Raw genomic sequence first — 25,686 nt, forward strand, 5'->3', positions numbered from 1 at the left:
ACGATGCACAGTAGAGCATGAAAAGCAGTGACAGGAGGATGACAAAGTGCCAAGCGTGGCAGGGCAGGCGAGTTCTTTGCTCATAAATCCTCCGGACTCCCAGCACTGGAAGCAGATTGCCTCTAGAGCGCAGGAGGAGGAGGAAACACTCACCTTTGGAGGGCTTCTACCAGAGCCTGGAGGTGCTGCCGGTGGCTGCTGGACGCCTTGCATTCCTCCTCCAGTTGCTCAAGTCTTTGCTGCAGCTTCCTGCACTTCTCTTCCTGCTGTCTGTGCTGCTGCTGCAGGAAATTGAGAGAGTCCTGCCTGGCAGAAAGCTCTTCTCTTACGGCCTGCAAGGAATGGGCAGGGAAAGAGCACAAAAAAGCCATAAGGAGCAGGGAAGATGGCTCCAGGTAGCTGGAGTGGAAGCAGCAAGCAGAGAGACAGCTCACCTGAAGGCAAAAGCTGTCATGAGGGGGTGGAGATCAAGGAGAGAAAAGAAGTAGAACACAGAGCTGGCGAGACTGCCAAGGTAATACTCAAGGTAGCAATACTCAATAGCAAGAGTGGGCAGGCTAGAAAGGAACTGGCTCAACTGGCAAAGTAAATGGAAAGCTGTCAAGCTAAGCATGGCATTAGCAGCTGAGCCAGCAGGGAAGACAAGCAGAAATTCTCACCTGTGTTGCTCCTCGCCTCCTTGCCAGTGCTTCCTGAACCAATACAAAGGCACGCTCTGCATCAAGGGGGCTCAGACAAGAGAGGATGTTGCTAGGCTCTGCATGCTGGGAACTCTCAGGGCAGGTAATGCTGACCATACTGTCACTGTCATCTAACACCACCTGAAAGCCCGCATCAAGCCGTTACTCTTTGCTCATTCTATTGGGCTTCCTTTATCTATTTCTCCTTTTCCCCCCACTTCACCCTAGAGTCATTCAAAACTCAATTCTCTCATTTCTTCAGTCAACAAAGCAGTTTTGTCCCTGTGGCCACAAGTGCTCCGCGATTGTGGTCCCAACTCCTGAGCAACCTGATCCAATTAAAGATGCCCCTGCTCACTGCCGGGGGGTTGGACTAGGTGATCTTTAAAGGCCCCTTCCAACCCAGACTATTCCATGGTTCTATGATTCTCTGAACTCTGTACTCACCTCCATTATATCTTTTATCAGCTTCTGGAGGGAAAGATTCTCTTCTTTGACACTTCTAGTCAATGAAGCTTCATATTCTTTCTCTAATTGACTTCCTTCCTGGGAACAGAATAAGGCAAGGGTGGGCAGGGGAGAGCTGCTCCTCTCTGTAGCATTCCCATCCTCAGTAGCACTGCCATGCCGATAAGCCTCAGCCCTAGTGACTCCAGTATATTCCCTCCCACATCTATTCAATTTCTTCTTTGCAAAAACTAAGAGGAGAAAGACCAACAGCTAGTTTCTACAGACTGCTGTCAAGCTGTCCATTCCAAGGAACTCTCATCCCTAGAGACTGAAAGCCACAGGCACAATAGCACTGCTGCAACCCCCCTGAGGAAGACACCTGAACTGTCTCCAGCCCCGCTGCCACTGCCTGCACCTGGACTGACTCCACATGGGCCCAACGCACGAGGAATATTGGGCCATGTGCCTGACGTTCCCAGACAGTTAGCACCTTTGCCACTCTTTCTCTTGAGGAAGCTACACCTCTTTGTGCTGAGCCTGGAGAGCAAACGCTGCGCCACCTCCCAGATAAAGGGAAAACATACTAGAATCTCCACGGTGTCGTGAAGTGTCCTCATGGTCGTCTCCTTCTCCTCATTCTGTTTCTGAGACTGTACAAGCAAGGCCGAGAGCTCCACCACCCTGAGAACAGAAGGTCCACGTGCCATTCCAGAAGCATTGCACACCATCGCCTGTTAAAGAGCTCAGCAGCTCCCAGAAGCATAGCAGAGAAAGTTCAACCCAGAAAATACAGCAAGGGCAGCATTCATCTCTACAGGTTCATATGCTCAATGTTGCAAAACAGCACTTCTTGCCCCAAAGAGGCCTTCTGCACTCAGCCTTGCAAGGACTTGTCAGTACACAGGTGCTACACTGCTTATGATGGCCCTGGGCAAATGCCTCCCAACTCCCTTTAGCACAGCCCTGGCTAGCAAAAGGACTGTACGCGAGACAGAGCTCTCTTTATACTGGTCTCAACCGCTCACCAAGAACCACTTAACGGCAAAAGCACTGAAAGACGCAATCTCTTTTCCAGTCCGGGCTTACTCAGAAGAGCTGCTGTCACTCAGACCGTTTTTTCTGTCCTTTCTGCGGAAGGCAGTACTTTGACGAGGGACAGAAACAAGGCTGTGCAGAATGGCTGTGTTTTAAACGTGAGCACAGCCCAGCTAGGAATCCAAGTAGCAGCCACAAAAGATCACGCTGGCAACAGCCACATTTAAAACACCTTCACCTGTCTTGAAGCTCCTTCTTCTCCAGGTCCCCCTTGACTTGTAAGCTCATCACTTCCTGAGTCTCCTGGTTTATCTCCTGTCCCGCTTGCTGCTCTGCCCGATCCTTCAGGACAGCTCTACCCAGCGTGATGGGCTGCCGGAGCTGTACGACGGATTTTAGATGGGAGCAGTTTACAAGTATAGATCCAGAAACCCTCATTTGCTCTGCCTTCAGCTCAGACAAATCTCTGAAGAAGAATAAAGAAAGAGCTCATGTTCACGCCACCATCTTTAGCAGCCGACTCACCTCTGAAGCACGTAATTGTGCAACAGTAAAAGCTGGCAGGAAAGATGACATCTTCGTTGCGGACGAATCATTCATCTGACACTTTGGGACCAGGACACATCTTGACAGGTGAGCAACAAGTCTAGGGACGGTTGAGAAATGAGCCTGTTTTCTCCTCAGAGAGAGGAAGAAATGGAGGGCACAGCCAGAAGTCTTCATGAGCCTCTCATTACTCTTATTAACTGTTGCTCCTGCTCTCTCTTATTAATATCCTCTAGTTATCATCAACAGATGTAAGGCATTTTACCAAGGTCCCCAGCTTCTATACCTACCTAGGGGATCAGCCTTAAGCGGGCTATTATTATCAACCCTTGGACTGCTAAGAGGCTCACAACAATATCTACATAATAAACATTCCAGCAAGGTGCTGTAAGAATAAGCTTAAAATGTTGTAGCAAAAAAAGCACAAATATCACAAGAATTGAATAGTAAGTCAGGCACACTCCACACACTAAGGATGGCTTATCGCCAAAGAAGGTAAATGGCTGACAATAACCCAGAGTTGGAAATAAACTGCATGCTGACACCAGAAGAAGGTACTGTTACGGCTACGCTACATTTGTTTGTGTAGAAGGCAACTGTGAGAAAGGAACTTCAGAGAGCCCAAATACAAGAAAACAATCACAAAAAGAGGTATTGGACTAAGCAAAATTAATTGGATAAATGCAGAAACAGGGTAGAGAAGATATTCTTTCTCTCAGCAATGCTGGTACAGGACTAAGCACATACAAAGCGACCAGAATAAATGTAAGCTGGAATTGAGAAGAAAAAAAAAAAATATATCCATGAATGATCTCTCCATCGGGAGCAGTGGGAAAAGAAACTCAGTGAGATTTAAGGCAGATTTTCATCATTCTATAGAAGGGACTGCTCTACGTGCGGCATGCATAGCGCTGGTGAGTCTCTTCCAATGTGTCCACACACGCCTGTGTCTCTGTGAATATGCCCAAACATCACCATAGTCAAGTCACCTGAATAAGGCCCCTGCATTGCCTATAGCCCGAGCCCCTCAGCGTTACCTGAAAACCAGCATCGAACAAAATGCTTCTGAAAATAGCCTAAAGCACGCTTAATGCTTTAGGAGAAATCTGAGCTTTAGCCACAACTAAAGTTAACATCGAGGCTCAAAAAGCAGGTGTGAAGGGAAGCTACAGCTCTTCTGCAAGAGCTCTAGCCTTAGCTTCTACTCACCGGTCAGTGGCAGTCTTCATTGCCAGGAAATGACGGCGGAAGGTTACCACCTGGCACCACAGGCCGAGGAGACGGTTATGTTCACCCCTTAAGTAGCTGTCATAAAGCTGAACGTGCAAAGACAAAAAGAAATGCCAAGTCAGCCTTCGCTGCCACTGCACAAGTCTCTCTACACAGGAGAGACTACAGCCACCATCCCCAGGTCTCCTTTAGCAACCACTGCAACAGGGGCATCAAGGGCTCAGGAGCCACCACAGAAGCATCCTCAGCAGACCTGCCACCTGACTGCCAAGAAGGGAACGTCCACGCTCCTCCTGCAGGAGTGGACGGCAGCAAAGCAAACTGATCACGATTCCTCCTCTCGCCTTGCCGAGGTGTCCAGCGGTCGTGGTGGAGGAAGACAAAAACAAGCCCCTCCGAGACCCGCGTCAGATTTCCTGCCAACAGGCTGTTACGGGAGGTAAGGGAGGCCTGCCTTGTTCTTCTGCTGGCTCCTCTGAACCTCAAAGCACACAGTCCTCTCTGGTCTCCACTGCTCTAGACAGACACCTCAGGACTATTAAAAAGATGAGCGGTCCTCTGTGACTGCCCTGCAGTGTCCAGCAACAGCAAGCATTTGCCTCCAAGACCGAGCAGTACGCTCACAGCAGGTGGGCACATTCCATCACCACAATTTGCTGACACTCCTCCATCTCACACCCCTGGCTTCTGCTCGTCAACACCAACACAGCCTCAACAGAGCCACAACCTTCCCACAGCAAGGCCTCTAGGCCACAAATAAAATGCACTCGCATTCCACCCTGGCATCGCCCGTGACGCTCCCGTAGCCGCTCCTTACCTCACGTTCAGCGCGCCGTTCACTTTCCCTCAATTCCAGCTCCTGCTGGGCCCTCATCCAATCCGCCGTCAGTTTTCCAACATTTTCTCTGAGGGCTGAATTAACCTCATTCGCTTTATTGAGGTGCTCCCGCAGGACAGTGTTCACTTTGGCCAGCTTCTTACACCTTTGAAAGGGAGAAACAGCAATGAGGCCTCTGAACAACTGCTATCCACAAGCAGCATCCCCGTCATTTCCCAGCTCCCTCCACACAGACTTTGTTGTCAAACCGAGAGGCAGTAGAAGTGCTTTCTAGCATTAACTGAGAGCTCTCTGTGAGGGCAAGCTCATTTGCTTAGGCTGGAAAGGGTCCTTTGGATGTCGCCGGGAATAGCCCCCCACCCAAAACAGAGCTGTTCAGCACACATCCCTAGGACTGCCCCACGGAAAACAGACTGTGGACCTTTCTCCTTTCAAAGCAGCTTGCCCAGCCGCTTCCCCTGGGGTGACCAGGTAGCACTGACAGGTTTCCCCTCACTTCCACGAGCATCCAGTGTATCAAGTATGAGGGAACGCTCCTTCCTGGTACCTTTGCTGCTCCTCTTCCCACTGAAGCAGTGCTTTCTCCAGGCTGTGCTCTTCGGCGGCTTCCCACCTGCCTGCAAGGGAGCCCTGAAGGAGAAAGGACATGTTTAGTCAAATTCTCCTGTTCCCTTCGCTCCTGTCAGCACCCATCGCTTTCCCCTCCCTTTGTTGGCTATCATCTCAGGAGCTCGGGGCTCCTTCCCGGCGTAACGGTGTTGTGACTACGGACAGGAAGGGAGGGGAGGGGCGTTACTAGCTAATGGCAGCAGCTCTCCTCAGTCTCCCACTGTTGCACTCTCACAGCGAGGTATCCTCAGCTCATGACCGCGAGCGCTCACTTTGACCCGAACCCCAGGAACGCTCTCCCACTCTCCTGCCCTTCGTTCCCTGGGTTCACTTTAGCCGTGAAGCAGAAAGAAAAGCGCAGAGCCGGCTCTGCATGTGGAACGCCAGCATTCTCGCCTTCCAACATGCCATGTTTCAAGCGGCTCTTTTGCAGAGACAGCCATGTAGCGTACCAGGCAGCACAGCCCTCTCCCGAGCCCTAGGACAAACGCTGCTCCAGCAGCAAAGCCCTCTTGCACGCAGCTAAAAGCCTTCCTGACAGGCTTTTCTGGAGGGGCATTTCTGCACCTACCGGCTGCTCTATGAGCGGCAACCGGACAAACCACCGACGGGCAACCGTACAGGGCTTCCTTCCAGCCTCAGGTGGCAGAACCTCGTTTTCCTCTGCCCCGGCTTCGGGGAGCTTTGTGCTGTCTGCGTCAACGAATGCTACGCAGGCGAACTCTCGTCCGCAACCTGCACACTCACCCCTGCTGCTCCCGCTCGCCGCTCCAGCTCTCGACACCGAGCCCGGTACTGCAGGACCTGGATGGGCACACGCAATGGCCATGTGCGGCTGCAGCCTGTGAGGGGCTCGGCTACTCCTGCCCCGGCTTTTCTCCCGGTCCCGACAGCCCCAGCACCGGGCCCTGCCCGGCGCTGCCCACACGGGCAACAGGGAGCCGTGGCGGCCCGGGGCAGCTCTCGACACGGGCCGGGCAGGCGCCCGCGTTCCTCACCTTCGCCTGTAGCAGCCGCACCAGCACCGCTTGGCGCTGCCGCGCCTCCTGCGAGCTCTGCAGCCGGCGCCGCAGGGAGGCCTGGCTCCGCGCCGCCATGGCGCCGCTCGCCCGCCAGGCCCGCCGCCCGCGGGGCTCCGCCGCCTGACGGGCCCCGCGGCGGGGGCCGCTCCGCGGCCGGCCCCGGCGGACCGAGCTCAGGCGGCTCCGGGCCGCGGGCTGGCGCCTGCCGGGCCGGGCGGAGCGGCTCACCCTGCCCGCCGGGCGCGTCCGGGAGCCGGGCCGGGGGCCGGGAGCGCCGGGCTCGCTCGGGGCCGCTCTGTGGCAGCGCTTCCCTTCTCGCTCCTCGCTGACGATGCCGCGCCGGGCTGCGGGGCTGCCGCGGGGGAGAGGCCGCCCAGGCAGCGGTTTGCTCCGGCGCGTTCTGCGCGGAGACCGTTAACGGCCGCGCAGAGCGCTGCGGGCAGCACGCGCTCCGGGGAGCGTCCGCGAGAGCAGGAGCGGCGGGATGCAGCCCCTGGCACCGGGGCGGCGATGGGGCGTGTGGGCACCCTGGGGCGGGGGGGCTGGCACCGCGGCGGCACGGGGAAGCTCCCTCGGCCAGGGCAGCCCGCGGAGCAGCGGCAGCTTTCGGCTGAAAGCTCAAGCTTCAGCCCTTGGCTGCGCTGGAGCAGGAGGCCCCGTCTGGTGCGAAACCCAGAGCTCCGCGGGTGGAGTCGCTGGCGCTTCGTCTCCCCGGTTGCAGCACGAACGGGACGGGCTGCAAGCAGAAAAGAGAAAACACGCTGTGGCAGACAGAACTGCAAACCCACTGCCAGGACAGCCTGCTCTGTGACTGAAGCTCGCTTTCAGCAGCTGGTGAAGAAAGACAACAAACACACACGGCAAGCGGGGCTCAGTCCCCTTTGCCCAGACCAGGCTGTTACGTGGATTCCCTTATCCGCCACTCAAGCCCTGAGGCTGCAGAGCTTACACTTACTTAAGTAACGCTTAATTCCTGCGCTTGCGAGCTAATCAAGAAAAAGGGCTAGTTCCCTGGCCAGGGTGCTCCTCCTCCCTGCTCCGGCACGCTGCGGGCGTCCCCCGCATCTCTCTGGGAAGCGCCACAGCCTCAGCAGTCCGGCTGCTGTTGGATCCGCTCCCAAGGCGTTTGGGACCGGCTGATGTTTTGTACCTTCCAGCTTGGCAGTCTGGTCTCCACCATCGCCCAAAGTCAGCAGAGTCGGACAGAAGATCACACCAGTGATGTCCAGCAGTTCAATTTCTGTTGCGATGCTGACAACCCGGCCAGTGTCGTCTTTGACAGCGATAGTCCCGTGGTTCTGGTACGCAACAGCTTGGTCGTAGCTGCTGATTAAGGAGTCCAGCTCTTCCAGTTGAGAGCACACTGTGCCCCACAATGTTCCTAAGGGTACGGACCAAGTTGTAGGCAAGAATTGCACCAGCATTGGTGTGAGGTTTGCTTTACAGTTTCTCTAACACCGTCCACAAGTTTCTGGCACTGTAACATTTCAGAGAGGGACAAGGACTGGTTTAGTCTTCACATCGGTGCTGTGCTTGATCATCAGTCGTCTCAATTGTCTGTGAAGGATTCTGATGATGTTTCCCATGAAGATGTGCGAATATATATTCCCACAGATATATGTATGACCTTCTTGGCCAAAGAAGCCATGATTGCGGCTGCCAGAAGGAGCAAGTGGTGGGTTCCTGGCAGATTAATTAACTTGGTGCTCTGTAGGCAGCCGTAATCAAAGTAAAGGCAGTTAGAGAATGTTGGTGTCCTATGGGATCCTGATTGGTTTGAGTCACCTCATCTGGGTCCAAGCCTCACCGGCTTACCTAAAACACCAGATGCAGCACTGACCAAGCCTGTGACAGGAAATAGATCTTAGATGATTAAGATTTATGTGCAGGTTACACTGCCCTATCGACACAACTACCTGGGCAATATTGGAAATGTGGAGAAAGGGCATTCAAGCATTTGCCCGCGGCCCGGGGTGCGAAGTGTATTCCAGCTGCAGGAAAAGCACCCACAGCGGTTAGAACCAGTATCTCTCCCGCCTCTGTAGCTCACAACTACCAGTACATATAAGAAAAAGCACTACACCCCTCTGATGGAGTGCAGCACTGAGTTCCACCCGCCTGTAAGAGCTCTTATGCCATGGTTAGGGCTTCTTGAACCACAAAGAGCTCTTGCAAATAGCTAACTACATTACTCATAACTAAGTAACTAAAGCAGAGCTGTGTGATCGATACTGTTGTCATTACAAATCCAAAGTAGAGCACCACACAGCTCCCATGAAGAGAATTAACTCTATGCCAGCCAAACCCAGCACACACCGGCACCATTATAACTAAAGGCCCATACACCCGTTCAGTTGCAGACACAGGCGTAAAATATATATAAACACAGACACAATTAGCGTCACAGACACCACACCCCGCAAAATTATTCATGCAAGAAAAGTCGCACAAACCAGTACGCATACGACTGCAGATACCATTACAGATAAAGACACGATTACACGTGCAGTTGCAGATACAAGCACACTTTCCGTTACACCTACAACTCCAGCCCCCGCTTGCGATACCGTTACTGATGGAGGCGCCGGTAAACAGGTGTGGTCCGAATGCGACTGAAGATGCACATACAGGTGCCCGTACAGACGCAGACACAGGCACAACGAGGCACGCAGGTACCCACAGAGATACCACTGCAGACGCGGATACTGGAACCATTAGAGAGGCCGTTGCAGATGAAGGTGCCAGTGTAGATGCCCGGGCAGACGCAGACACCCCTGCCGAAACACATGCAGTTCCTGATGCGATTGCAGGTGGAGGTGCCACTGGAGATGCAGGTGCCCCTCCAGATCATAGACTCCTAGACTCATAGAATGGTTTGGGCTGGAAGGGACCTTTGGAGGCCATCTAGTCCAACCCCCCTGCCATGAGCAGGGACACCTTCAACTAGATCAGGTTGCTCAGAGCCCCGTCCAACCTGACCTGGGATGTTTCCAGGGATGGGAACACCTACCACCTCTCCGGGCAAGCTGGGCCAGTGCTTCACCAGCCTCACTGTCAAAAATGTCTTCCTTCGATCGAGGCGAGATCTTCCCCTCTTTCCGTTTAAAACCGTTACCCCTTGTCCTACCGCTGCAGGCCCTGCTAAAAGGTCTGTCCCCAGCTTTCTCAGAAGCCCCCTTTAAGCCCTGGCAGGCTGCACTAAGGTCTCCCCGGAGCCTTCTCTGCTCCAGCCCGAAGCACCCCAGCTCGCTCAGCCTGTCCTCACAGCAGAGCTGTGCCACCCCTCTGAGAATGTTTGTGGCCTCCTCTGGCCCCGCTCCAACAGGCCCGTGTCTTTCCTGTGCTGAGATACCCTGCATGTGCCGCTGCAGATGGAGACAAAACGGGACATGCAGAGGCCCTTGCAGATAGAGACAGCGTTGCTGATGCACATACCGTTGCAGAGGAAGGTATCTTTGCAGAGGCCGTTGCAGACGCAGATGAAATTCAGGATGGAAATGCGGATGGAGATACCTCTGCAGATGCCGACAGCATGGCAGATGCCGACAGCATGGCAGAGGGAGACGCCGCTGCAGATGCCCAGACCATTGCAGATGCCCATACAGGTGCAGATACCATCGCAGGTGCAGAGGCCATTCCAGATGGAGATACTGCTGCAGATGCACAGACCATTGGAGATGGCGTTGCAGATGCAGAGGCAGTAGAAGAAGAACATTTGCTGGGGGGAGACACCACTGAAGACAGCTTTGCAGACGCCCTTGCAGATGCAGATGACACCACTGCAGATGCACATACAACCACAGGTGCCCTTGCAGATGCATGTACAATTGCAGACACAAATAGAGATGCAGATGCCAGTGTGGCTGCAGACACCGTTCCAGGTGCCATTTGCGGATGCAAATACTGTCCCAGATGGCACCAGCCCGCAGCCAGGGCCTTCTCTGTGCCAGCTGGTCCAGCCTGACGTTTGCTGGCAGACGACAAATCTCCCACCAGCCACCCCACCTCCCCCCGCACACTCTGGGGAAGATGCAGGCACTCGCCCCCGCGCCAGTAGCCGGCACCGGGCACATGGGCTGCCACCCAGGGTCCAGCTCCAGCCGCCAGTGCTGAGCGCGTCACGGACAACGGGCTTTGGGGGCAAGCGGGGCAGGCCAGGCTCTGCTTCCTGCCAAGGGTTTGACTTGTCTCCGCGGGGGGCCGAAGGCCTCCCTTCCCCAGGGGATGCTGCACCTCGCAGGGTCAAGGGCCCAGCCTGCGGCACCGCAGCGTAGCGAGTTCCCGGTACAGAGGGGGCTGCTCCTGCCGCTCCCTTGGGGTGAGCCCTGGCACCGCCTGCCTGAACCTGCTCACGTGCACGATTCTGGGCCTCCGCAATATACCCGTCCCCGGGCTCCGGACAGACGAGACCCAAACGCCGTGTGGCAGAGCCGTCCCCGGAGTGGCGAGAAGTATTCGTGCAGAGCCGCTTGGGGAGCTCGGTCGGAGGAGAAAGGGCCCTGGAAAAAGGCTCTCGAGGCAAAGACCAACATTACCCTTCACACAATGTGAAAAGCAGGCTTCCGAGAACGGGACCCGTCCCTCCACCAGCCCGGCAGCAAAGCTTGCTAAACGAGGCAAAAATGCTGGCTACTTCTCGCCTCCCTGGTTAAGATTCCCTGTCAAATTGGGCCTTAGCGTGAGAGAGGCTGTCGGGGGGAAGAGGATGAGACAGGTTATAGCAGGGAAAACGCCCAGGCCCAGTATGGCCTGGCTTGAACGAAGGTAGGCACAAGCAAGCACTTGCGAGTGAACACTTTATTGCGAGCACAAGGGTGTAAGGTCTGTCCTTGGTGCCTGGTGGAGCTGCCCAGGGGCTCTGCACCTCTCTTGCCACACGCCTCCTCAGGACGTCGTCCACAAGCCTCCCAACTAACGCCCTCGCTTCTCATACGGGCTGCTGGGGCTCGCCTCGGACAAGTGCGTGACGCGCACCGATCTGCGCCGTGCTCCTGTCTGGGCAGGCGGCTTCGGACCTGCTGGGGGGACGGGCTGTCTGGAAACGCGTGCGCCCGTGGCGGGGAGGGCGTTCTCAGCGGGACAGCTCTCCTTTCCACCTCGTGGTCTTGGCGGTTCTGCTACACGGCTTCCAAAATGAACTTTGGGGGTCCGTGCAGTTTGGATGCCCTCCCTGGCAGCCGTGCGGCTCAGTCGCAAGTCATCGGCAGCGGTTGTGTTTGCCAGTGGTTGCGACACAGGCAGCTTTGCTCCCTTGCTTGCTGCCAGGCTCCGCTGTTCAGACGCTCTGGGCAATCCTCGTCCTTCTTCCCCACCCTGCCTTGAGAAAGGTGTCTGGGGTGGCTGCGGCTGCCTATTGGAGACATTTCCCCTGGGAAGCTCCAGGATTTTGGAATCGCTGCAGCAAGAGTGTTGTTTAAACGGGGAAGCCACAAAGGATTCCATGGTGCAGCAAACACCATCAACAACTTCTCTGGTGAGCCTGGCAAGGGAAGCCCCGATTTCTCTTCCTCCCATTTGCCCACTCGGCTGGCTCCTTCGGCAACAGGCTGCTCCTTCCGCCTGGCTGCCGGCCCTGGCTCGGACGCTTTGGGTATGCTGGACGCCAAACGGTTGCCCAAGCTCTCCAACACGCTCGCTGCAAGCTCTTTGGCCAGCAGGGCAACCTCCTGACAGCAACCTGGAGGAGAAGTCTCCGACGGCTCTGCTCTTCCGGCGCTGCCGCTCATTGTTCCTCTGATCGCCAGGGCAGCCCTCCTTAAAACCCAGGCACACTGATCCCAAGGAGCCTTCACCCTCTCAAACACCTCCTCCACCACAGTCTCAGCCACCTCTCCAAGCTTCTGGGCTCCTGCTGCAGGTTGCTGTGCAGAGGCAGCTCGGAACCCGCTGGCTGCATCGCTACTGACCCCCCGGGGCAGCTTGGCACCTTCCTGTCCCAGCTCAGCTTGGGAGCAGGTTTGGCCCTCGTCGCAGGCTGCATTCACTCTTCTGCATCGCCCCGATTTCAGGGAGTCCTTTCTGCTCTTGGGTGGAGGTGAGCAAGATGGCTTCCGAGGGCGCAGCAGCCACTCTGCCAGGCAAGATGTGTTGCTCGCTACCAGCGGCTTGGGGACGTCCTTTAATTTGGGCAGCTCTTCCCAAAGCCTTTCCTGAAAGGAGACAGCAGGTTGTGGCTCGCTGTTGCCTGGACAAGCGCTCACGCCCCTGCGCGCTGAGGCTTCACGCGGGCCCGGGCCAGCGCTCTGCTTCAGCCACGCGTCGCGGGCAGACGAGAAGGGCTTCCCTCCGGCCTCCCCATGCTTCACGTGACCGTCCTGCCCGTGCCCGCCCCAGCACCCTGCGCTAGCTCGGCTCCGAGCCGGCTGGTCCTGGCCCCGCCACAACGCCCGGCCCAGCAGCACAGCCCTCGCCTCTTCTGCGCCGACCGCCTCCCCGAGATGCGGCAAGTAAAGCCCCAGCCCTCGGCAGCGCGCCGCCGGCCGCTGCCCGCCAACACTGAGCTTTGCCTACCTCTTCTCGCCTCGACCTCTCTGCCTCCAGCTTGAGCCTGGCCAGGTACTCCCTGTACTCATTGAACTCCTTCAGAGTGCAAACCACCTGCGGAGAGACGAGGGCAGAAATGCCCCGAGTGCTGTCAAGCCAGCTACGCAGACTGCCTTCCCCGAAACGGCCCGAACCCAGCGGTTCGGAGGGCAGCTGCTCCCCTGCACACCCGCCCTCTGCGCTCGGGGAACCCCGCTCGGAGGGAAGCCTTTTTACCAGTCCGACGACGTCCAAACCTACTTTGCCGTCGGCGGTGACGTAACCCCCTCTCTTCAGCCTCCGGATGTTGACTTTGCGCTTGTGGTACACCCGCAGGTGCGGGTCATGCAGGCTGTTGTACTCTGTGCGCGTTAGGCGACAGTAGGGATCTCCCAGGTCAAAGTAGCACGAGGGCCGGTGAAGCTGTAAGAGGGATGTTCCGGACTAGGAACGGGGCAGCAGAGCGCAGCAGAGACGAACGCACCCCCGAGCTCCTCCCTCGCGCAGGGCGGCATTTCCAAACCTCCGAGGTACAGGCTAATCCCGGGCTTACTTCCCACCCAGAGGAAAGGTCTCTCTACTTCCGAGACTCTCCAACGGAGAAGCGGCCCTGTGCCCCCATCCTCCGTCTGGGGGCTGTCTACTGTTGCTGTAGCAATACAAGGAGCTGCGTACTGCGGGCGTGAGAGGGCTGTGCCCGGCGCTGCAGCTGGAAGGAGCTAAGCTGAAGCGGTGCCTACAGCCGGGTCTTTTCCTCGGGCAATTCAGTCCGATTGCAAAATGGGAGGTGCCACAAGCCGCCCTTGTGGAAAGGGAAAGGTAGTGGGAAGAGCTGACTCCAACACTCTTCTCCATCCACCTCTGGCCAGCCTGGAACTACGGGCAAGTCCTCCTTCCTCTCGGCACCACGGAGCCAGGCGCCTCCCTCGGCTCCCCAGCCCTGTCCGACGCAAGGGCTGCAGCTGCCGCTGTACGGCAGGTGGCCACGAGGGCTTCTCTGCGTGACGGGGACCCCGCCAAAGAGCAGAGCTTTTCTACCCCTTTCTACTGCCTTTACCTTTTCCCCCAGCTTTGCCCTGCAGAAGACAGGCTTGCAGCCGGGCGGCATCGGGACCTTGAACCCGAGGGGGAGGTCCAGCAGCCTAGGGTCCATCAGCCCAGCAGCTCCTTCTCCCGGGTCCCGTCTTCTGTGCCCGCACTAGGAAGACAGAGACAATCAGGCGCTAGCTCAACAGGCCTCCTGCACGGCCCTTGCAAGACAGGGCACGTCCCCAGGGCCCGGAGCAGCCCCCCCATGGCGCAGGCTCCCCGGCCCAGCCCCCTCCAGCGGCCCGCTGCTCACCTCTCTCCCCTTCCCTGGTGCGCTCGGCATTGCGTCTGCCTTTCGGACGCCAGCAGCAACACAGCGCTCCATGGCCTCTTCCAAGAGCTCTCCTGGAGCTGCGACCCTGCGCTGGCACCTCTCGCTCCAGAGGCACCCAGCTGCGGCCGCCCCAGCCGGTCCCCCAGCCAGCGGCTATAGAGCGCAATCGCGCATCGTTCCATCATCGCGTTGCCACGTCGCCACATTGTCACCTCACTGGGTTGCCGAGACGCCGCCCGGCTGCTGTCCACCGGGCGGTGGGGCGGGCCCGCCTGGAGGCCTGTTTGGACAGGCCCGAGGGCCACCCGCTCTTGCTGACCGGGCTTTGAGAGGCCATCTCCACAGGCCCCTTCCCACCTCGACTGTTCCGTGCTTCGGTGAAGCCAAGCCGGCATCCTCGCCCACCGGCAGGAGACGCAAGGGACTGCCGCACCAAAGGTGCTCGGGCTTGGCTCGGGTTTACGCCCTTTTCCTTTTCCGACCTCTTCCCTGTCACAGGCAAAGCAGCCTCAAGTCGGGGACTTGCGCTGAAGAAGTGGATGTAAACTGACCAGAATAAATGTAAGCTGGGAATGAGAAGAAAAAAAATACATCCATGAACGACCTCTCCAACGGGAGCAGCGGGAAAAGCAACTCAGTGAGATTTAAGGCAGATTTTCATCATTCTATAAAAGGGACTGCTCTACCTGCGGCATGCATAGCGCTGGTGAGTCTCTTCCAATGTGTCCACACTCGCCTGTGTCTCTGTGAATCACCAAACATCACCATAGTCAACTCACCTGTTTAGGGCCCCTAAAAATTGCTTCTAGCCCGAGCCCCTCAGCTTTAGCTGAAAACCAGCATCGAACAAAAACGGTTCTGAAAATAGCCTAAAGCACGCTTAATGCTTTAGGAGAAATCCGAGCTGTAGCCGCAACTAACGTTAACATCGCAGCTCCAAAAGCAGGTGTGAAGGGAAGCTACAGCTCTTCTGCAAGAGTTTTAGCCTTAGCTTCTACTCACCGGTCAGTGGCAGTCTTCGCTGCCAGGAAATGCCGGCGGAAGGTTACCGCCTGGCGCCACAGGCCGAGGAGACGGTCATTTTCACCCCTTAAGTAGCTGTCATAAAGCTGAACATGCAAAGACAAAAAGAAATGCCAAGTCAGCCTTCGCTGCCACTGCACAAGTCTCTCTACACAGGAGAGACTACAGCCACCATCCCCAGGTCTCTTTTAGCAACCACTGTAACAGGGGCATCAAGGGCTCAGGAGCCACCACAGAAGCATCCTCAGCAGACCTGCCACCTGACTGCCAAGAAGGGAACGTCCACGCTCCTCCTGCAGGAGTGGACGGCAGCAAAGCAAACTGATCACGATTCCTCCTCTCGCCTTGCCGAGGTGTCCAGCGGTCGTGGTGGAGGAAGACAAAAACAAGCCCCTCCGAGACCCGCGTCAGATTTCCTGCCAACAGGCTGTTACGGGAGGTAAGGGAGGCCTGCCTTGTTCTTCTGCTGGCTCCTCTGAACCTCAAAGCACACAGTCCTCTCTGGTCTCCACTGCTCTAGACGGACACTCCAGGACTATTAAAAAGACGAGCGGTCCTCTGTGACTGCCCTGCAGTGCCCAGCAACAGCAAGCATTTGCCTCCAAGACCGAGCAGTACGCTCACAGCAGGTGGGCATCTTCCATCACCACAATTTGCTGACACTCCTCCATCTCACACCCCTGGCTTCTGCTCGTCAACACCAACACAGCCTCAACAGAGCCACAACCTTCCCACAGCAAGGCCTCTAGGCCACAAATAAAACGCACTCGCATTCCACCCTGGCATCGCCCGTGATGCTCCCGTAGCCGCTCCTTACCTCACGTTCAGCGCACCATTCACTCTCCCTCAATTCCAGCTCCTGCTGGGCCCTCATCCAATCCGCCGTCAGTTCTCCAACATCTTCTCTGAGGGCTGAATTAACCTCATTCGCTTTATCGAGGTGCTCCCACAGGACAGTGTTCACTTTGGCCAGGAAAACCTTGGAAAGGGAGAAACAGCAATGAGGCCTCTGAACAACTGCTATCCACAAGCAGCATCCCCGTCATTTCCCAGCTCCCTCCACACAGACTTTGTTGTCAAACCGAGAGGCAGTAGAAGTGCTTTCTAGCATTAACTGAGAGCTCTCTGTGAGGGCAAGCTCATTTGCTTAGGCTGGAAAGGGTCCTTTGGAGGTCGCCCGGAATAGCCCCCCGCCCAAAACAGAGCTGTTCGGCACACACTCCTAGGACTGCCCCACGGAAAACAGACTGTGGACCTTTCTCCTTTCAAAGCCGCTTGCCCAGCCGCTTCCCCTGGGGTGACCAGGTAGCACTGACGGGTTTCCCCTCACTTCCACGAGCATCCAGGGTACCAAGTACCACTCCTTCCTGGTACCTTTGCTGCTCCTCTTCCCACTGAAGCAGTGCTTTCTCCAGGCTGTGCTCTTCGGCGGCTTCCCACCTGCCTGCAAGGGAGCCCTGAAGGAGAAAGGATATGTTTAGTCAAATTCTCCTGTTCCCTTCGCTCCCGTCAGCACCCATCGCTTTCCCCTCCCTTTGCTGGCTATCATCTCAGGAGCTCGGGGCTCCTTCCCGGCGTAACGGTGTCGTGACTATGGACAGGAAGGGAGGGGAGGGGCGTTACTAGCTAATGGCAGCAGCTCTCCTCAGTCTCCCACTGTTGCACTCTCACAGCGAGGCATCCTCAGCTCATGACCGCGAGCGCTCACTTCGACCCGAAGCCCGGGAACGCTCTCCCACTCTCCTGCCCTTCGTTCCCTGGGTTCACTTTAGCCGTGAAGCGGAAAGAAAAGCGCAGAGCCGGCTCTGCATGTCGAACGCCAGCATTCTCGCCTTCCAACGTGCCATGTTTCAAGCGGCTCAACTCGGGGACTTGTGCTGATTGGGATTTTTGACCCATTGCTGTTAACATCTACTTCCTGATTTGTGTCTTTAGAGAAAAGAAGACAGAGGGAGGCCAGGCATGGCACAGCAGAACTCCCTGTGCACTCGATGCCAGGGTATCGGAAAAGGAGAAGGTTCTAGTTACACTAAGAACCCCTCCAAAGGTTTGTCAGACCTCTGCAGTTCAATCATTCCTAAAATAAAGACTATTTCATAATTGTAGTGTGTTAGGTATCAGTAAAGATCAGGGGAAGGATCTGATGGCTACACATCAGCTGGGATAGCCTGTGATGCTGTGAGCATGGTGACATCCCTGCAAAGACATCCACTGAATTTTACAGCAGAGAATTTCAGGAGCTCAGCGAGCAGTAAATCAACACAACATGACAAAAGAAAGAGAAAAAGAAAAACGTTGTTAAAACTTCATCCTGGAATTTGAAAGGGATACGGCTGTTAGGTGCCAATCCTCTGTGACACTCCCTGGCAATCACACACACTCTCTCCTGGAAGATCTGAACGTCCCAAACGCACGTGCTGCATTACACATTCAATGTCTGCGCAAACCTATATCGCTCATGTGAACTGCAGACCTGATGAGAATGGAGATGTGTAAAATTCCAAGCGCATAACAACGCCCCCAGAAATTTCTGCAGTGAAACCCACCCTTGAATTGTTACTACCTCCCGCATTCCCCTTTGAATCTTTCCTGCTCATCACACTTTGTGATAGCGTTGTCCCAAACATGGAGTCATATAGCCGGTGCGCAACACGCCAATATACACACAGAGTTATTTTATTTATAGCATATTTGCGCAGATACGGGTGCTAGGTGGTATTCTACAAAGCTAGCACCCCACACAGAGGAATTACCACATATTTATCCTGTTACATTATCCTGTTATCAGCAAAAACAACAGAGAACCCACCAAGGTTAAATTCACTGGCTGGTAATTACCACATTGCCCGTTACTGGTTACACATACTCAAATTGGTGCGCATGGTCCTAGAAAGAGTAGGGGGGTAATTCACAGAGTCCCTCACTTGACTCGGTGGTCACGATCTCCCTCTGCCACCTTTACCTTTATCCCAATTACTGTGGATTCTGCTGACCTCATGACAGTTACGTTTTTCAAGAGTGCGGGAACAGCTAAGTCTTCACGGTTTACTGCTTAAGTACAAACACTTCTTCGTCTTCTTGACCACCAGGATCTGGTTTCATTCTAATGTTGTAACCTTTATGGTATTGTTAACTCCTACCCACCTGCACACTAGAGCCTCCCATTTGCCTCAGGTAACTACTATTATGGATTCTCCCAAATGACTGGATGAGTCGCAAAACTAGATTTCCTTCACACACAGTGAGCATTAAACAAATTGAAACCACTGCCAAGACTTTTGCTTTCCCAACACTAAAACAATTGGCCTTGTAGACATTCAACATCTACATAAGCAAATTGCATTTTAAAAGTCCCTGGTCAATCGAAGCTTGAGTTCTCCAGATGGCGTGGAGGTTCACGTTTCTTGATCTGGTTCTGGTGCCCTTTTCACTCGTGTGTAGTGTATCCAGGAATCAATCCCCTCTACTTTGACTGCAGTATAAGTCTTTAATAGTACAGTATAAGGTCCTTTCCACTTCTCCTTTAGTGGTTCATCTTTCCAGGTCTGTAGGTAAACGGTGTCTCCTGGTTGGAATGGGTGAACTGGTGTATCCAATGGAAGAGAAACCTTTTGATTTAGGTACCCGTGCAGTGAAGATAAAGTCTGTGAAAGAGAAATCAAATATTCTTAACGTTGGTCTGTCCTTTTATATGCATTTGGTCTCCCCTGATGGTCAGAAGATTCGCCTTCCCATATACAATCTCAAAGGGACTTACTCTTTCCTTAACCCTAGGGCTTATTCAAATTTGCAACAGAGCTAAGGGTAAGGCCTCTGTCCGCTTAAGGTGGGCTTCCTGACAAAGTTTTGCAACTTGTCTTTTGAAAGTCTGATTCATTCTTTCTACTTTCCCACTAGACTCTGGCCACCAAGGGGTGTGCAACTCCCACTTAATTTGTAAAAACTTGCACTACTTCTGCAGTAGAATAAAGCCCAATTTCAGAAGAGATACCTTCTGGAATACCAAATCTAGGTATAATTTCTTTTAACAAAATCCTAATCGGTTCTCTAGCTTTGTTGGTACAGCAAGGAAAAGCCTCTGGCCAACCAGAGAAGGTATCTACTAATACCAATAGATACTTATATCGGTTACATCTAGGTAATTCTGAAAAGTCTGTTTGCCAGTATTACCCAGGAGTTATTCCTTGTTTCACACTTCCTCCTATAATCTTTTCCCCAATTTTGGGTTATTGGTACGGCAGATAGTACATTTCTTCACTACAACGGCTGCTACAATCTGCATTTTCAGTCAAAAAAAATTTCTCTTAGCAGTTATTATCAGCGCATCTGCTCCTGTATGTGTTTCTTGGTGTAGTCTTTTAAGCAGATTTTCCACCATTTTCTCAGGGACCAAGAACTGTTTTAGTGGTGTTACCTACCATCCTTGATCATTTTTGGTGCAGTCTAATTGTTATGCCAGTTGGTTTTCTTTCTCAATGTATTTTGGTGGCAGCAATTCTAAACAAGACCCTGAATTAAAGCTCCTTCTAGGTTTGAGTCTTTTAGGGCTGGCTCTCTAGCTAGCCAATCTGCTTTCTTATTTCCTTTTATAATTTCATTATTTCCCTTTTGGTGGGCTCTACAATGCATTATTGCAACCTCTTTTGGTTGGAGGACTGCTTGTGATAGCCTCATAATTTCTATTCCATATTTTATGAGAGTCCCCGGTGAGTTTAATAGCCAAATTGCCCCATGTACATGTACCACTCCAAATGCGTATTTGGAATCAATATATATATCCGTGTTCTTTCCGCAACTTAGTTCCAGTCTCGAGGAACTTATAATTAATAGCTAAATTAATAGGAAATAAATTAATAGCTCAAGGCTATTAATTCTGCCTTTTGAGCGGATGTATGACTAGGCAGTGCTTTGGTTTCTCATGTCTGGGTATTGGTTACCACTGTGTATCCAGCTCTTCGTTTTCCTTCCCTCGTGTAGCTGCTGCCACCAGTGAAGAGCTCCACTTCCGCGTCAGGCAGGGGTTCATCCCGTAGGTCTGGTCTGCTGGAATACACTTGTTCAATAGTGGTTAGACAATCATGTTGCAGTTCATCAGACTCAGAGATTGGGAGTAAGGTGGCAGGATTCAAGGTGGAAGTCAAAGAAAGTGTGACATCACCTTCTTCTAATAACACAACTTGATATTTAGCTAATCAATTTGGGGAAATCCAGTGGTGTCCTTTATTTTCAAGGAGGGATCATACAGCATGAAGCACAAGCACAGTAATGGGTTGCCCCAGTGTCAGTTTTCAAGATTCTACAATTCGGGTTACAGTTGCTACTACTGCCCTCAAGCAGGTAGGCCAACCTTTCCTGACCTCATCCACTTGTTTGGAAAAGTACCCCACTGGTCTCTTCCAGACTCCCAGGTTTTGTGTTAGTGCTCCCAATGCTATCTGTTGTCTCTCATGTACATATAATTGAGAGGGTTTTCTTAAATTCGGTAGTCCCAAGGCAGGGGCTTCCATCAGTTTTCTCTTAATTTCATCAAAGCTTTCATGGCATTTTGCTGTCCATTCTAAGATCCCTCCAAGTCCTTTTATAGCAGCATACAACGGCTTGGCAATTAGTCTGAAATTAGGAATCCGTAGCCAAGCCCATCCGGCCATTCCTAAAAATCCCCTTCATTGTTTCTTTGATGCAGGTACTGCAATCCTACAAATAGCCGCCTTCCTTTTGGTACTTAATTCTCTTTTTTCTTTTGTAACCTCAAATCCCATATGCTGGACTCTTTCTTTTCCGATGGGGTTTTTTTCTTGGACACTCGGTAGCTGGCTAAACTGTGCCATTGCTCTAGTTCTTTTGCCAATGCATTACCAAACAGTGTGGGGCTAATTTTGAACCCTTGAGGGAGGACCGCCCAGCAGAGTTGCATTTTCTGTCCTGTGGTCAGGTTTTCCCATTTAAAAGCAAAAATGGTCTGGCTCTGTTAGTTCACAGGTATACAAAAGAAAGCATCTTTCAAGTCCGATACGGTAAAGTAGGTATCACTATCAGGATTGAGGCGAGGAGGGTATATGGATTTGGAACCATAGGGGCACGTCTGTAACTCTTGCATTAACCTCTCGTAGATCCTGTATCAACCTATATTCATGAGAGTGAGGTTTCTTTACAGTCAGAATTGGGGTGTTAAACATTGACTGACATTCCCCAAATTGTCTATGTTCTAAGAAGGAATTGTTTATAGGCTCCAGTCCCCTCCAAACTTCCCATTTAATAGGATATTGCTCCTTTCTTACCGTCTGGGCTCCTGGTTTTAGCTCAATCTTGACCGGAGTCACATTCTTTGCTTGTCCTGGCGTTCTCGAAGCCCATACTAAAGGTATCACCGCATCCAGAATGCCTCCTTCATCTGGAATGCCTCCTTCTTCCACATCATTATTCTCAGTTAACAAACACATCTGGGCCCTCCATGCATTCTCTGGAGGAATACGTAACTGAACAGAATCCTTAGAGAAGGTTAATTGTGCATTTAACTTACAAAGTAAATCTCATCTGAGTAATGGTAAAGGACATTCTGGCATATAGAGGAATTTAAGTGTCATCCCCAACTGAGAGCTCCATAGGCTGTAAACATGGTCTGGAAGTTCTTTTCCCTGTCACACCAACAAGGCTTATCTTAGTCTTGCTTAATGGTCCCTTACAACTAGTCACTACAGAATGGGTGGCCCCACGATCAAACAGAAAATCTATTATTTCATTCCCCAGCTTAACTAGAACCAGAGGATCGGCTGGGGAAACTTTAATAGATTCCTCTGGTCCCCTTCAATCTAATGCAATCTCTGTCATTACCCCAACAGCTTCCCCCGTTTCCCTCTTTTCTCCATTCAAAAGACGTGGACATTCTTTCTCCCAGTGACCCTCCTGTTGACAATGGGCACATTGATTTGTTTTTAGAGGGGTTTCACAGTGGCCTCCGCTACTACCTCCACAACCCTTACCTCTACCTCTGAACCCTCCCCATACACTTCCTCTGCCTCTTCCTCTGACATCGTTTCCATTTATTGCTGCTGCCAGCAAAGATACTTGCGACCTCATTCTGCTGTTTTTCCTTTTTTTTTCCCTCCTCCCAATCGTTATACGCTTTATATGCCATTTCTATCACTTGCAAAATCGACATTCCCCCAGCCCCCTCAACTTTCTGCAACTTTCTCCTTGTATCCTGAGTCGACTGCCCAATGAACATTTTAAACATATTGAACATCCTCTGATTTACCGCATTGTCCAGATTCAAGCCCATCCATTTTCTAACTACTTCACCTAATCTCTCGTAAAAGGCCGATGGATTTTCACTGGGGCCCTGTCTCACCTCTGTCCTGGTTTTGGCTGAGATAGAGTTACTTTTCTTCCTAGTAGTTGGTATAGTGCTGTGGTTTGTATTTGGGACAAAACCAATGTTGATAAAGTACTCACATCCCCAGCCAGCGCCAAGCAGTCAAGGACTGTCCAGCCTCCCACGCCGGCCTGCCAGCGAGAAGGGGGCGTGCACAAGAAGCTGGGAGGAGGCACATTTTTCGGTTTTGGTACTCCATGCAGGACCCCATATAATATTAACTGTTGGTATTGCCTCAGCTGGGCTCTCCCCGCCTCTATTAAGATCCCACTCTGGATCTTTTCTAGGAGGCAAATAAACCCCAGGGTCCTCCTGTTGATTTCTTTTCCCACCCTCTTCCCTGGCTTTTATTATCATTCTTTTTTCCTCTGCTGTAAAGAAAGCGGTTGTACACCTCCCTGGCTAGGATTGTAAGTCAGTCTCTAAAAGCCAGTGCATTCCTTCAGGATTTTCTCTGTACAAACCAACAGTTTCCAATTAAACAGGTCAGAGGTAGCGAACAGAACATGTACAAAAACTGGCAATCGCTCAGTCCCACTGCTTGTCTCCAGGGAGCCTCAATAACTGGCTGCGTGTGCCCTCTAGTCTGACTGGAAATGGGGCTGACATTCTCATCACCCGATTGTGAATTAGAATCAATTGGCAATTGTCCCACGCTATTTTTCAATACAGGTGGGGCTGCTGGGACTAACAGTTGTACATCCCTCTGTTCTTTTTCATCTGCAATTTTTTATTATCACAGCCTAGGCTACAACCGCTCTTTTTTTTTTTTTTTTTAATCAGAAGCTGTATACATCACTAGGTCAGTTGTTAGTTTACATTTTTTCTGAATATCAGGATTTCTGCACAGAATCATAAAAGCATCAACATACAAAACTTCATCCCATTTTCCCAAGTTGATGACAAAACAACATTAACTGCAATATAGTGTTATACTTCAAAGGCCCATTTTCAGGCCATCTTTCACCATCTTCCAATTGATATTGTGGCCACCATTGGTTACAATACCATTTTAATTTATCTTTAGTCATTGGTCCCCTCCAAATTTATTCCAATTCTTTAGGATGCATCCTAAGAGAGAAAAAAGAGGAGCTTTTTAGAAAGATAGTACTTACCCATTTCGGTACTGAGAAAAATTTCCTAAGCCAACGTTTCATACGCAAAAACTCCAAATACAAAACGAGGGATCTCTTCCCTATGTTACAATGTGTGGAAACAAAACTATGCTACTGCTGCGTATCTTCTCCGAAGCGTCTTATGCAGAGCTTATACAAATAACAACTTCAACTTCTTCCTTAAGAACCGGTGTGCAACGCGCCAATATACACACAGCGCAGAGGTGTTCTGTTATTGCGTCTTTGTGCAGATATGGGTGCTGGCGGTATTCCACAAAGCTAGCAGCCCACACAAAGGAACTACTACGTATTTATCTTGTTACTTGATTAGTAAAAACCCACCTAAACCTATGCTCACTGGCTAGTGATTACCGTAACACTTGCTACTGGTCAGTTATCTTTCAATTAGCCTCGCTTGCTATGTCAATCAGCACGCGTGCTCTTGGCAGGTGGGGGGGCAATTTGCACAGTCCCTCAGTTGAGTCAGTGGCTGCGATCTCCGCCTGCCGCCTTTACCTTTCCCCCACTTATGGTGGATTCTGATGATTTCATACCAGCGCTTCCTTGTGGCAAGATGTTTCCTTCATCAATCCCTGAAGTCCCTCTTTCCAGTTCCTCCTCCAGAGGCTGGTGGTTAGTAAGGCACGCCAGAAGTAACCCGGCCTCCTGTTTCACAGGATACTTAGTGAAAAGTCTAATTTTCTGCTGTACACCAACTTCATACCTCTTCCTAGAGGCCATTTCTTCACCAGGAACAGTCAAACACATCCTTGCAGGAGTGGGCAACACCAGGTTGGACTGTTGGGACTGTTTGCAAGCCCGGTGGTTGGTACGGCTGTCGTGCTGCGGCTTTAACGGCAATATCTGTTAGACCATTTCTTAACTCTTCTTTTGTCCTTCTGTGGGTGTGGGCTGGCTGATGAACGACAGCAAGTTTCTCTGGAATTGTACAGCTTTTAACAGTTCAGTAATGTGAAGAGCATTGGATGTTTCACTTCCACTAGTATAAACCCACACAGCCTCCATAACTGCCTAGTAGCATGGCATACTCCAAATGCATGCTGAGAATCAGTACAAATATTCACAGTCTTTTCTTTGGCCAGCTGATAGACCTCTGTTAATGCCATTAATTCTGCTGCTTGTGCACTCAGCTTCAGACTGAGTGGTGAAGTCTCCACTACTCCATTCTCCGTAGTTATTGAATAACCCATAACACACTTGCCATTCAGATAATATGAAGACCCACTTACAAATAGTTCCAGACTGGGATCTAGAAATGGCACATCTGTTCAATGTCCTCGAGCCTTTTCAGCTTCACAGCTTGTTACTATACAGTCCTGATAGGAGTTCCTTCCCCAGGTAAAGGGAGCAGAATAGCAGGGTCCAGTGTATTACACTGCTTAAGTTCTATGTTTTTCATTGTTAGAATCAGCTCATAGTGGTGTATTTGCTGTGGTGACATTGCCTGCTTATACCATTGGAGGATGTCCAAGCACCAGTTTCCACTCTGTTCAACTAGGAGTGCTGCAGCAGCGATTGCACAGACGCAGGCAATGGATCCTTGAGCTACGGGGACTGGCTGAGTCGAATAATATGCAATTAGATGCTATCATTCCCCAAAAGCTTTGAATTAACATCCCTGAGGATGGGGGGGGATGTTTTTCTGGATTTTAGTAAGGCTTCTGACACTGTCCCTCACAGCAACCTTCTGGACAAGCTGTCCATCTGTGGGATGAGCAGGTTTATGGTGCGGTGGGTGAAGAACCGGCTGAAGGGCAGGGCCTGAAGTGTTGAGGTGAATGGGGCTACATCTGGCTGGCGGCCGGTCACCAGCTGTGTCCTTCAGGGCTCAATCCTGCGGCCAGTTCTGTTCAATATTTC

General features: G+C 52.3%; 1 protein-coding gene across 1 annotated transcript in view; it reads right to left on the reverse strand.

Moving 5' to 3' along the window:
• The window catches only part of LOC309410739 (uncharacterized protein), a gene marked incomplete at its 5' end in the record, with an annotated part of 44,050 nt that extends 21,701 nt beyond the window's left edge, over nt 1–22,349 (reverse strand). The window contains 21 exon segments of the mRNA XM_082007185.1: nt 154–332; nt 660–821; nt 1,128–1,226; nt 1,715–1,811; nt 2,404–2,631; nt 3,921–4,027; nt 4,759–4,924; nt 5,327–5,409; nt 6,136–6,192; nt 6,387–6,754; nt 7,561–7,791; nt 9,846–10,128; nt 12,203–12,559; nt 12,921–13,007; nt 13,170–13,355; nt 13,990–14,130; nt 14,653–14,719; nt 15,298–15,404; nt 16,136–16,297; nt 21,597–21,794; nt 22,299–22,349. Of these exon segments, the coding sequence (XP_081863311.1) occupies nt 154–332; nt 660–821; nt 1,128–1,226; nt 1,715–1,811; nt 2,404–2,631; nt 3,921–4,027; nt 4,759–4,924; nt 5,327–5,409; nt 6,136–6,192; nt 6,387–6,754; nt 7,561–7,791; nt 9,846–10,128; nt 12,203–12,559; nt 12,921–13,007; nt 13,170–13,355; nt 13,990–14,130; nt 14,653–14,719; nt 15,298–15,404; nt 16,136–16,297; nt 21,597–21,794; nt 22,299–22,349 (3,416 nt within the window).
• Between the last annotated feature and the right edge of the window lie 3,337 nt (nt 22,350–25,686).

The sequence above is a fragment of the Phaethon aethereus genome, assembly GCF_964289735.1.
Source record: "Phaethon aethereus genome assembly, chromosome: 16".
NCBI classification, from domain to species: domain Eukaryota; kingdom Metazoa; phylum Chordata; class Aves; order Phaethontiformes; family Phaethontidae; genus Phaethon; species Phaethon aethereus.